At 40.8% G+C, this 14000-nt stretch overlaps 1 protein-coding gene across 1 annotated transcript in view; it reads right to left on the bottom strand.

Moving 5' to 3' along the window:
- Positions 1–1663: 1663 nt before the first annotated feature.
- LOC128694126 (venom phosphodiesterase 2-like) overlaps positions 1664–14000 on the bottom strand; it is a 37922-nt gene continuing 25585 nt past the window's right edge. The window contains exons 7-15 of the mRNA XM_053784105.2: positions 13532–13763; positions 13224–13305; positions 12138–12273; positions 10036–10221; positions 9172–9403; positions 8430–8615; positions 6898–7102; positions 5880–6030; positions 1664–5534 (exon numbers count right to left, since the gene is read on the bottom strand). Of these exons, the coding sequence (XP_053640080.2) occupies positions 5343–5534; positions 5880–6030; positions 6898–7102; positions 8430–8615; positions 9172–9403; positions 10036–10221; positions 12138–12273; positions 13224–13305; positions 13532–13763 (1602 nt within the window). The 3' untranslated portion in view covers positions 1664–5342. The remainder of the gene's footprint in view (positions 5535–5879; positions 6031–6897; positions 7103–8429; positions 8616–9171; positions 9404–10035; positions 10222–12137; positions 12274–13223; positions 13306–13531; positions 13764–14000) is intronic.

Below are 14000 nucleotides of genomic sequence, written 5' to 3'. Positions count from 1 at the left end.
CACACATGCATGCACACACACACACACACACACACACACACACACACACACACACACACAAAAAAATCCAGTCATCAAACAATTATTATTTTAATCAAGGGGGAAGCGCTAAACCTGCAGGACAAACAATTATTAGTGTTGTTAAATACATAGTCCTTATCTGATTCAGTATTTAATAATGGATTTAAAGAAAAGGTTTTAAAAACCCACTGTTTTATCTATAAGAGTGGATTACTCTCTCAAATGCACTACATAGCACCTAACAATATTTTAACAGTACATGTAAACTACATTACCTGTGTACTTCAAAAAATAAATAAAAATCTGAATTTAGATTACCTGTAGAATAACTTTAATACATTATATCAGTAGCAGCTTGGTGACAACACAAAGTGGTTTGTATGAGTTATGTATTGTAATTTTAAATAAAACCAGAGTGGATTTAAAAACGTATTTTTTGGATACTGAATATGTTATTTTAATATTCTTTCTTTCTTTCAACACACTGGCCGTATCCCACCGAGGCGGGGTGGCCCAAAAGGAAAAACAAAAGTTTCTCCTTTTACATTTAGTAATATATACAGGAGAAGGGGTTACTAGCCCCTTGCTCCTGGCATTTTACTCTCCTCTTACAACACGCATGGCTTACAGAGGAAGAATTCTGTTCCACTTCCCCATGGAGGTAAGAGGAAATAAACAAGGACAAGAACTAGAAAGAAAACTCAGAGGGGTGTGTATATATATGCTCGTACATGTATGTGTAGTGTGACCTAAGTGTAAGTAGCAAGACGTACTGTACCCGAAATCTTGCATGTTTACGAGACAAAAATGGACACCAGCAATCCTATCAACATGCAAAACAATTACAGGCTTTCGTTTTACACTCACTTGGCAGGACGGTAGTACCTCCCTGGGTGGTTGCTGTCTACCAACCTACTACCTATATTTTAATATTATTGTACTTTAATATTAGTGCTATAATATATTATCTTATCTTCTGATTATGTATTATAATCATAACTAAGAGCTAAACTCACAAGAGTCAACAGCACTGCTGTTATCTTTTGAGATGATACACTACACTGCTTCATCAATTATTCACCCCTAAGTATACATGTACGTATTGCTAAACTGTCTTGTTATATGCTAATCTACCACAAATGTTATGGTTCCTTTTATTGCATCTGTATTTGTTGGCTAGTATATTTGTTTAACTGCATGACATCTTCAGTCTTTCCACTTAATTCAAAGACATGACAGCCAAAATGGCAATCCTCGTGTAATACTAACTCCAGCTTTTCTGGAAATTGCCGAAATCATAGTGGAATGATTTACAATATCCTCATTGTCCTAGCAAAGCCTCTTAGATCAGTCTGACAGATTTAATGACTATTAGAAAACCCATCCCTGTGCTATGGGGTATGATAGTAAAATCATCCTTTGTAATAGATGCTAGGAGAACCATCTTATATGACAGGAAAACCATTCTATATGATGGATGATAGGAAAGTTATTCTGTTTGATAAAGTATGACAAGAAAATCATCCTGTGATCGAATATGACATGAAAGCCACAAGTGGGTTGTGGTTCATACGTCAGTTTGAGTGTACCCAGCAGTAACAGCCTGGCTGATCAGGCCTTGATCTACCATGAGGACAGGTCATGGACTGGGCAGCAGGGATGTTGACCCCTAGAACACCTTCCAGGCATGTAATTATGACAAAAAAAATCATCCTGCATGATTATGACGTGAAAACCATCCTGTGTGATTGACAGGGAGAATTATCCTGTATGATTAAGGATGATGGGAAAACCATTTCATGTATATGGAGTATGACAAAATCCATGCTGCATAATGGGGTATTACAGGAAAGCCATCCTCTATGATGGGTGTGCTGAGCAAATGTAATTCTTATTAATCTCTTAAAAAATGGCATATAGGTCAAGACACTCATCGTATTTTGATAAAAAAAGATATCTTTTTTAGAAGGTTAAAATGAGAGCTCTTGTATTACACAAAATTTATTAAGCTCAATAATAAACCTATACAGTGGGAAACATATGTATATAAAGTACATAATATTTTGTTCATTATGATTTAAATGCTGGAATTAGTGGTAATTCTGCGAACAAATAGGCTGGAAAATATTTATTTGACAAGAATTTAATGTACAGTACACCAAGACTTTTCACATCCTCACCTGTTGTGTTTCTGCCTGTTTATGATTCATTTAGTATCTATTTCCAACTTTTGCTTCAAAGGTTTACCACGTTTCCAACTCTCATTTCAAAAGTTCACCATGTTTCCGTCTTGCTTCAATGGCTCACCATTCACAGTGGCTCTACCCATTTCCTCCTTGCACTCGGCCATATCCCAGCCTTGCATTCAACCATATCCACCCTCACAACCACCAGCTGGTCTCACGGGTACATACCATACAATTACTCGCTATTGTGTTATCACTTTATTTCCGATCTCTTCATGGTCCCTTGTCGTGTCTGGATATTAATCATGGCATTATAAAGGAAATCTAGTGTAGGTGAAGGTTCCAAGAAGTTTAAGTGTGAAACTATGCATCTAGTGAAGCAAATAAAGGTAAATGTGCTTAGAGATGGTATATGTGTGGTTGATACAGCCAAGGCCCATTGTGTGTGGGGGGGGGGGGGTGGAATCAACAATTAATTCAATTCAAGACTGACAAAATAACGTGAAGAGCAATCCAAATTGTGACCTGTTAAAGAAAATGAGAAAACAAACCAAATTGTGACCTGTTAAAGAAAATGGGAAAGCAATCAATAGAGCTAAATGAAACTGCAAACAAAAATGCTGAATGGCTGGATTCAGGAGAAAAAGAAAAATATGACACTCAATTTCCTTGTGATCCATGAGAAAGTCTTATCTTGCTGCAAAACTGTGTAAGCAGGAAGTACAGCCTGCAAATGAATCCCTTTAATCTTGGATGGTTTAATCATTTTACTGTGCAATATGGTTCATAAAGTAAAGTTCAGTGGTGAGAGTACCTCTGCTGACCACACAGCAGCAGAGAATTTTTCTGGTGTAGCCCAGTAGGGTCACACTAAGCCTCTCCACTGAAGGTAAGTGTATTCACATTGCTTTACTATTAGGTTATGCTAGATTAAATCATCCAGTATTATACTATAATAACATGCTTTAATGTGCCCATAACATCACTAATCATAAAATCATTGTACAATACCTAGTTTATTATTTTATGTGAATTGTGTCTATAAAAGAAATGTTTGGCTTTAATTTGGAGGATTGGAACATAACTCAATTTTTTCCATAATTTTTTTACTCCACCCTTCGCATTTTCACATATAGGACTGTTTTTCTGTAACGTAAGTAGCATTAGAGGTGGTTAAGTGAGATTTATTGTATAAACATTTGCTGACAAGCAAGGCAATAATATAGCTGACGTATCACAGAGAAATTGTACTTTTTCCATCATATAAATATATTAATTACTACTAGCTCTTAAACTAAATAATGACATGTTAATGAAAAATTATCAAAACTGCCAAAGCACATTTCAGTGTTTAATGTGCTATTATACAGAAGCAATTCTTGGTAACTCGACGGCAATCAGGTTCTGCCAAGGCAAAATGGAGGAAAGAAACGTGTTCAGTAAAAAGGAGACTATTGTTATAACATTTCACCTACAAGACCCCTCGAGGGTTTTGTTGGTGAGGGGGAGGGGGTTCTTGATCTAGGGAATTTGATCTGTGCTCCGATTCCCTGAATTAAACCTAAAAAGCCTTCCATACCCCCCCTAGCTGCTGTATAATTCCTACGGGTTTAGTACTCCCCAGGATAATAATAATTCGCCTACAAGAGCATTAAATATGCAGTATGTCAATCAATCACGTACCTGATAAAGCCTTTTGTAGGCGACGTTATGAAAATGCTTTTTACAAGTGAAACCTCGTAACAAAAAATGTTTGACTGCTATTCTCCACCAGTTATCAGGTCACAGCCACATTCCCATCAAATGGGTAAAATGCTGTTTTTAAACAGTAGAAAACTAGTTCTGATATGGCAGCTGTTGTTTAATGTTTGATATTCAGCACTGTTCTGACAGCTGGTGCTCAATCAGACACCCAACACCGGTATGTCAATGTTTGTTTCAGCACTAATAATTGCCAGCAGTGGTTCACCAGTGTTGCATAGTTACCCAGCACTATTACTCCAGAGGGGCTCTTGATATAGGGAATTGGATCTGTGCTACAGTTCCCTGAATTAAGCCTGAATACCTTCCACCCCCGTCCCGAAAGGCGCTGTATAATCCCTACTGGTAATACTGGTACCTAATAGGATTCGTGATTATTATTTTGACATGGCAAAGGGGGTATGAGGGCATATTGGGCACTCTACTGGGGAGTCTGAATTCTTAAAAAGGTTAAGAGCCCTAACATACCTCCTAGTGCACTGCAATTATTAAAAAGGTCATTTCCGGTAAATAAGACAAAAACAAATTTGTTGAATGTGTTCATGAAAAATTATTGAATGTGTTTATTGAACAGAAAATAGAGTGAGCTGCCCCATTTAGTGCTCTTATAATCAGAGAGAAAGCCCTATTGTATTCTGAGATGGTGTGAGAAAGGTGGTGGTTTTAAAACGAAAACAATATTCATTTACTTCTGGGTGGTTTAGGTTTTCAAGTTTGCAACTGGTTGCATAATATGAAGCATACAATAAAAAATATACAAACAGAATGCCGAAGTTATCGAACAGACATAATATGATGCAATGGACTCAAAATGGATAATTTCTAATTGTCGATTTACACAAGGACCTGCCTAGTATGGGACAGTTTGTTTACTGTGATGTTTACTCTCGTGGACTTAACATTAATATTCTATTTACAGAAGGAACTAATGTGCTATTCATCAACGACATTCACAGTGTTTCAACTAAGTTTCAAAGTGAACTTCACTAGTAATATAACTGATTCTCAAAACTTCACAATTGTTCCGCTGGACTTTTCACCGTCCTGATTAATATTGTATCCTCCACAAAAGTTGGTACACTAGATTGTTTCCTCTAATTTCGTCATTTATTTGGACCGTAAACAGCAAGGGTCTAAGCATTGAACCTTGTTGGCGTTCACTATATTTACAAAGTTTCGATTCATTTCGCAATATTTTGTATTTTGGTCCATCTGAAACTGCCCCCTGGATATCGGTTTATTTGAAGCTCTTGCATATGGGTTCAGTCCCTTTACCAACAGCCTCGCTGGCCATAGAATTGGGCACAGTTATAAACTTATTTAAAGTTGATTCACTGTGTGAACACATATGTGAAGTGTTTCACCCGGCGACGTTTACTGTGCTAGGCCGAAGATGTCTGACTGTATTCTGTTGAGCCAGGTCTCGCGGCCCCAAATATTTGAGTGTACCCGGATCTGCAGTCTCACCTGGTCTTCGAACTCCAAGTTGGGGTAAAATTTAAGACCAGTTATTTTCTCCACGTCCCGCACCGTAGCGCTGAATTCCTGGGCGAACCTATCAGCAGTCTGTAGAAAATTTGATGTTAGATACAATTTACTGGCTTAATTATTCCTTAAAAAAAATCTTTACTGTCACTGTATGTACTGAGAGAGAGAGAGAGAGAGAGAGAGAGAGAGAGAGAGAGAGAGTACTCACCTATTTGTGGGTTGCAGAGGCCCCGCCTCTTCGCTGGTCGCTACTAGGTCCACTCCCTGCTCCATGAAATTTATCGTGTGTGTGTAAGTCATTCTATGCTTAAGAATACATACTGGCGCTAGTCTCGCGACAATTTTTCTTAATTTGGGAAAACTGATGCCCTACACAACGAGAAGACAGAGGGAGGGAGAAAGTCAGCTTAGAGAACTACTCACCAAACAGTTGGACACAACAAGAGCCTGGGGGTACACGAAGGCCAGGGCATCGAGGTAGGTGTGTGGACACTCTGAGAGATGGTTCACTGGTCTCATACAGCGAGTCACAACAAGGAACATGTGAGTTGGTACCACCAGCTGGGCACCACGGCTGCAACACAACATCAATGAGGTCATTATTTATACGGTAACTATAATATCTCTCATATACTGCAGCACAGAAGAAATAACTTATAACATCTTGTAACTAAAAACTGGTGGAGGCACTGTTGTTAGTACAGGTGCTGTAGATAGTAGGGGGCCAGAAAAAAAAAATGCACCAGTAGGGAACGCAGCCACGAAAAATCCTGGCACACAGAAACCAAATATATGCAAATTCTATGCCTTGGGTATACTCCAGGTATCTTTCACATCAACAAAGAAGAGAACATGTTTTATATGATAACACTTATAACATCTTTTACAACACGGAGGGGGTAAAGAAGTTACATGTATACATAACTAAGATGCCATAGTGATTGTTAACAATTACTGTGACATCCTATTTTCTACAATTATTTTGACAAAGTAATCTGGTTTCTTCTCATTCCCTAGGCGCTGTAAGACCTCCCTTCCCATCCATACCCCCAAGGGGGTAGAGGCTCCTGATCCAAGGAACTGGATCAGGAGTCCCTCCCGATTACCTCCTCTTCGCCCAGGCGCTGCATGACCCCGATGGGTTTAGTGGCGCTTCCGCATAATACTAATACACATCTAATCGTACTGGTGATGGGTTTCTTGAGCAAATTAATTGGATATATCCTCCCCTTTCTTGAAAAGACTAGATTTATCCTGCCCTTTCTTGCAAAGACTGAACCTATTCTCCCCTTGCAAAGACTAGACCTGTCCTGCCATTTCTTCGAAAGACTGAATCTATCCTCCCCTTGTAAAGCCTAGATCTATCCTACCTTTTCTTGCAAAGACTGAACCTATTCTCTCTTTCCTTGCAAAGACTTACTCCCAACTGCGTGACAGGTACCTGACAACGTTGAGGTCGTCAGCAAAGGTGTCAGCATCATAGTCGAACACTGGTCCTGTGATGACGTTGATGGTACCGTACTTGTAGGTCCACTCTCTGATGAGTCTGATGAGTTGCTGCCAGCGTTGAGTCAGGAACTCACTGAAGGGAGCGGTGTTGGTGATGAGTTGGCACACCAGCCCTGACTCCACTCTTGAAGCCAACTCTGAAATGTGGGGAATTGTTGTAGTAGTTGTTGTTGGTTGTTATTTTGATTGTTGTTGTTATGGTCGTTGTTGTTGCTGTTGTTTCGGTTGTTGTGGTTGAAGGTATTTGTCGTTTTCGTTATTGCTGCTCTTGTTGTGGTTGTAACTTGCGGTTGTTTTGTGGCTGTTATTGCTTGCTGTTACTGCAGTTGTTGTAGATGTGGGTGTTGTAATTGTTATGGTTGTTGTTGCATATGTGTGTGTTTACTCACCTAGTTGTGGTTGCGGGGGTCGATTCACAGCTCCTGCCCCCGCCTCTTCAACTGGCCGCTACCTGGTCATACCTCTTCTTTAAAGTTATGTATGGAACCTGCTTCTACTACATTACTACCCAGGCTATTCCACTTCCTGACAACTCTGTGACTGAAGAAATACTTCCTAACATCCCTGTGATTCATCTGAGTCTTCAACTTCCAACTGTGACCCCTTTTTGCTGTGTCCCATCTCTGGAACATCCTCTATCCACCTATCTATACCTCTCAGTATTCTATATGTCGTTATCATAACCCCCCCCCTAACTCTCCTGTCTTCCAGTGTCGTCACTGGAAGTCGACACTGGATGTGTGTGTGTGTCGCGCGCCTATCAGCTATACGAGGGCCATTAAGTCATTGGTTAAGAGTACTTCAAGCTCTAAAATTGGGATTAAGTTCTCACTATATATACATTAAGAGAAACACACACACACACCCTGTATGTTCTGGAGACAGTATATATATATATATATATATATATATATATATATATATATATATATATATATATATATATATATATATATATATATATATATATATATATATATATACCGTCAGGTGTGTTTAAGAAATCACTTTAATCCTTAATTTAGGGATTAAAGCATTATTGACTGGTGGTGAACAGGTGAGGTACAGCCCTAATGACCATTCGTGTATTCATACTCTTCCAACCCCATTAACCTAACCAACTACCTAACCTAGGGTTAGAAGTGATGTCGCGTATTTTCGAATTTAAAATCCTCTGATTTACAACTAAATCCAAGTGGCCAGCTGAATGGTAAAAGGTTCGGCTCACAACCCAAGGAACCCGTGTTCGATTCTCGTTAAGGCCAAGACATTTGCAAGTTTCCTTACGCCGGCTGCCCTCTCACCTAACAGGTAGCATCCTAGGCGAGGTTCTTAAAAATAAGCCACATTTCTATAGTTATTGTGAGTTAATGAGGCTAAGGATGTCTTAGCCACACTGCTACGGTTATTCTGGGTCAACGAGCCTAAGATTATCTTGTTGGTAACGTGTCCAGGTGGACCAACCTGGAGGAAAGAGAGGTTGTGGGACGATCTTGAAGGGAGCCAGCGACTGATAGGCTTGGCAGGAGAAACTCGGATCCGTCTTGATCCTGGGATCACTCCTCCAGGTGGGGTTGGTGTTGCTCCCTCTGTTGGTCTGGTCTAGGGTGAAGCTGGTCCATAACGGCATCTTCACCAGGCCAGAGTAGGCTGTAGAAGACGTCATGTAATCAAGTTACTCATTAAATCAATAGGTGTATATGGCTTTTAAATTCATGATAAAAACCATATACCTAAGGAATAAGAAGGGAGCGGTTATTATGGTTAATACGAGGATTAAGAACACCAAACTGTCCCCTTTAAATCAGTGGTTCCCAACTTCTTCAGGCTGCCGGGGGATTTCAGGCCACATCCCTAACGCGTCCCCCCCCCCCCAACCAGTATACGCACCAACACACCTCAAATTCAGAACACCAACTAATCTAACGCTATAAACAAGCGTATTTATTTCGCAAATAAAAATTAACATAGAAAATCAACTTGTTTAACAATATGAAAGGGTAAATTTACATCTCATCTGTAACTACATTGTTTTCACAGTTTTAATGAGATGGATGTGTTTGGTGTTAGGACATCAACTCCTTAATATCAGGTTTGAAGACACTAAGAAATCTTATATCCCTTCGTTTAATAAAAGTTGCTTGTAAAATCTGTATATTTTTTCTGCACTCATTTACCTTGGAAAAAATCGAAACAACTATCTTACCACTGACGAAGTCTGGCTGCACCAGCAGGAATGAGCCGTCTCTAGCCTTGCCCATCTGAGGCATCCCCCAGGGTAGATGCTGGGGTATAATAGCTTGGGCCTCCTCCTGCGTCTCCTGCAGAATCTCGAAGAGCTCCTCGTTCTCGTCAAGGTCGCCCTCGCACGAGCTCGCCGGCTTCTCATGCTCAAGGTCTTCCTCGGCAGGTACCACTGCTACAGGCAATGCACCCTCCTGAGAGTGGAAGTAGTGGCAGTTAGTATATAATCGAGGAAAATCTAAACCCGTACGGATGCAGTGGTTAGTTCTTCAGGTCAATCATCACTGCAGTGGTGTAAGTGTATGGGTCATTCATCACTATAGTGGTAAGTGTGAGTCATCACTGTAGTGGTGAGTGTATGGGTCATTCATCACTGTAGTGGTAGTGTATGAGTCATCACTGCAGTGGTAGTGTATGAGTCATTACTGTAGTGGTGAGTGTATGAGTCATTCATCACTGTAGTGGTAGTGTATGAGTCATCATTGCAGTGGTAGTGTACAAGTCATTATTGTAGTGGTGAGTGTATGGGTCATTCATCACTGCAGTGGTAGTGTATGAGTCATCACTGCAGTGGTAGTGTATGAGTCATCACTGTAGTGGTGAGTGTAAGAGTTATTCACGAGACTAATTATCACACAGACTGCATAAGCCAATAACAACAGCGTGTTTCAAATAACTAAAAAATCACATCGATAACTATATGTTTCGTTTACGTTTAGTAATATTACTACTACTGTCTCAACTACTACTACTTCTACTACTTATTACTACTACTACGTCAATCCACACGCCCAAGCAGCAGCAGGAACTACTAAGAGAACCTTACCTGGACTCTGTAGCCAGGTGAGGAAGGAGGGTTAGCCAGCAGGTGATGCAGAGCTCCCCAGGTGCCGTTGTTAGGTGCTGGCCTCACCCCCAGCAGGTGACACATCAGGTTGTAGAGTTCTATGTTCTGGAAGCCCTCTACCTCTGTGTTGCGGAGGAACTCTGGTCCGTGGGCCACGAACAGTGCCTTATAGAGATAAGTTTAATAAAAATCACTTCAGAATGGTTAGAGAGCAGTGTGTTGACACGTACATAGTAAAGATACTTAGTTCATAGCAGAACTTTATTCAGAGAAGTTATTGCTCTAGGGGGGGGACTAATAAAGCTCGAGTGACACCGTGTGTCAGTAAAGTCTTGCTCTGGATGGGAAAGTATGTTTACACAGTAACTTGGGAAAGACACAAGTGCAGCAGAAACTTATACTAATGCAATGTTTCTGTGTAAACTTTGTCAGGTGGGTGCTTAGCTCTGTGTAAAGCTTTATCAAGTCAATGTTCCGCTGTGTAGAGCTTTATCAAGACAATGTTCCGCTGTGTAGAGCTTTATCAAGACAATGTTCCGCTGTGTAGAGCTTTATCAAGACAATGTTCGCTACGCAGAGTTTTATAACATCAATTTTCCGCACTGCGAAGAGCTTTATCAAGTTAATTAATGTTCCGTTGTATGTAAAACTATATTATGCTGACATGAAGCTCCAGATCGAGGTTTTAATTCATTAAAAATCTTGTGTCTTGTCTCTACAAGACTGTGGCTCTGCTCTAAGGACCTTCACCTCACCTTCCTCCACTTTCATCAAGGAAAGATGTTATCATAGCCATGGTCTATGTACTTTCCTTCTATACATAGGTCATCTTCCACCGAAGTAGGGTGACCCAAGGAGAGGAAATATATTCACTGTCGTGCATTCAACAGCGTCTTGCCAGAAGTATGTTGACATCACAGTTCAGATGTCAATCCGAAATCCAGCATCCCCATCCTGTCCTTCAGAGTGCAGGTTAACCTGTTTTAATGAATACCTTCATGAATGTTGCCTTGTTCATACTCCAACAGCACGCCAAGGCATAAAAATCACTTGTCTCCATTCATTCCAATCTAACACGTTCACACAAGTCTGCTGGATGCTCCAACCCCTAGTACTCAAAACCTGTTTTATCTCTTCCTTCCTGGGAAGACCCCCCCCCCCACCGTACCTAACTTCCATCCTAGATTTATCCACCCTCTTGGTTATCTTAATTTGCTACATCCCTTCTAAGTGCCCAGAACTCCTCAACAACCCCTCCTCATCCCTCTGAATAACACCCTCGGTGACCCCGCCGCTCTGTCTTCTAATTTCTACTCTCCGAATTCTTTCATTCACAAAACGCATTCCTCTCCATCATGACATTCCCAATGCCGCCTTGTTGCAAACCTTAAACCTACGCCTCACAACCTTATACAATTGTTGGTATCACTATACTCTCGTACGTACCCCTTTTTGACTCCTTAGACAAGATTTTCTTTCCACAGATGCCTCAATACACCGCCCATCCTTTTTCCCTTTGTATATTCTATGGTTTACCTCGTCTCTCAGACCCACCCTACATGTCTACTCCCAAACATCTGAACACACTGACTTTCTCCATACTCCCTCCTTCCAATCTGATATCTTATGTCATTACATACACCTCGTTTTGTTACTCTAATCACCTTTTTTTTCTATGTTCACTTCTAATTTCCTGTTTCCTTTCTTTAACATTTGTATCAGCTAAAAACACTACAAGATGAACCTTCGCTAATTTGACTCACGAAATCGTAATAACACAACACAACTGCAAACAAACCACGACTCACTCGCCATGGGTTCAACCCCCCACCCGTTCCGTGGTTTGTTTACTTACTTCATATAGGTGAAGAGCGCGTACTTACAGTACTTCCATAGAGGAGGAAAAAGTAGTGTGTACATTCACAGAAGGGGAAGGGTAGTGCACTTACGTTCACGAAGAGAAAAGTGTTTTCACGTTCATAGAGGGGAGGGGGGGGAAAGAGTGTGCGTACTCACGTTCACTGAGAGGGAAGAAAATCATGTACCCTTGTTCACAGAGAAGAATAGGATCATGTACTTACGTTCATAGATGGGAAGAAGTTATCGTAGCCATGATCGCCAGCGTCTGCCTTGTACTCGTGGTCACGAGCCACCTGGTAACCAGCGTCCAGGTCGAAGACAATGTCTTCCACGCGTCGCTGTCTCCCGATGTGCCACCTAAATTATTATTAGTAGTAGCAGTGTTGATAGTATTGGTAATATTATATTTATTATTATAATCTTTAGTTTATTATTATTATAATTAGCAGTAGTAGTAGCAGCAGCAATAGTAGTAGTAGTAGTAGTAGTAGTAGCAGCAGTAGTAGTAGTTGTAGTAGTAGCAGAAGTAGTAGTAGTAGTAGTAGCAGCAGCAGTAGTAGTAGTAGTAGTAGTAATAGTAGCAGTAGTAGCAGCAGCAGCAGTAGTAGTAGTAGTTGTAGTTGTAGTAATAGCAGTAGTAGTAGTAGTAGTAGTAGTAGCAGCAGTAGTAGTAATAGTAGTAGTAGCAGCAGCAGTAGTAGTAGTAATAGTAGCAGCAGCAGTAGTAGTAGTAATAGTAGCAGTAGTAGCAGCAGCAGTAGTAGTAGTAATAGTAGCAGCAGTAGTAGTAGTAATAGTAGCAGTAGTAGCAGCAGCAGCAGTAGTAGTAGTAGTTGTAGTAGTAGTAGCAGCAGTAGTAGTAGTAGTAGTAGCAGCAGCAGCACCAGTAGTAGTAGTAGTAGTACTAGTATCAGCAGCAGTAGTGGTAGTAATAGTAGTAATAGCAGCAGCAGCAGCAGCAGTAGTAGTAGTATTGATAATATTATATTTAGTATTATTGTAATCACTTATTATCTTCATGGGGAAGCTGCTACTCGGTGTTTGCGACAGCGTCAGCTGGTCTAGGACCGGGGCCACAGGGACGGTGACCTCCGGAAGCGACTCCAGACTCAATCAACAGCAAAAAAAGATTTAAACCACCCTTCCTTTCCTTGTATCAAACGTGATTAACCCCCACCCCCAGACCCCTGGCGGTTTATGACCCCCTACAGGCTTAAGTTATATTAGATGGGATTTAATTTAAGCTACACTGGATGGGTTTACATTATAATGGGTTGGTTTAACTTCGGGTTTCCTGGACTACTTACCTGACAGGTAGTGTAGACTTCTCATATACTCGCATTTCCGGTCTCTTACAAGACAGTGCCTCCATCATGCTCTCCTTGGTCTCTGTAAGGCACGCCAGACCAATTAGGATTTTTCTACACACGTTATTATTATTATTATTATTATTATTATTATTATTATTATTATTATTATTATTATTATTATCATTATTATTCATAAAAAGCGATGCTTGGCTTATTTAAGTTATCCTGGGTTTATTATCATTATTAAGTTGAGAAGGGGTGTCAGCACCAATCCCTCGAAGCAAGAACATTCGTATAACACGAACCCCGGGAACCATCGTAGGGAGTCATCCTGCCGAAGACGCCGTTCCAGAACCTAGCTCGGTTCTTGATGTTGGGGATGTACTTGTCGACGCGGATGACCCGATGTTGACCGGCCTCAGCCATACCGTGGTCGGCCATCACCACCAGGTTGACGCACGACAGTAGGTTCCTCGCCACTAGACCGTCTACAAGGCGCCTCACCACTGAGTCTACGTGGGCAAGCGCCTTGTCCACCTGTGGGTAAGAAGCGTAATGATTTGGTGAGCTGGAGTCAAGATGAAGCCTTGAAATGACCTTAGTGGCTCAACATTTACTTCACAACCGAAAGGATTCGGGTTCGTTTCCCAGGCTGCTGCACCTGTTCACCAAGCATAAGAAGGCACAGGTGCAGAAGAAATTTTAATTATTGAACTGTATTATTCTATTCAGAGCTTTTATTAAGTGACTGATTTAATAAAGCTCTACAAAAAG

Source organism: Cherax quadricarinatus, chromosome 43 (assembly GCF_038502225.1).
Source record: "Cherax quadricarinatus isolate ZL_2023a chromosome 43, ASM3850222v1, whole genome shotgun sequence".
Taxonomy (NCBI): domain Eukaryota; kingdom Metazoa; phylum Arthropoda; class Malacostraca; order Decapoda; family Parastacidae; genus Cherax; species Cherax quadricarinatus.
This window is presented reverse-complemented; position numbering and strand designations above follow the sequence as displayed.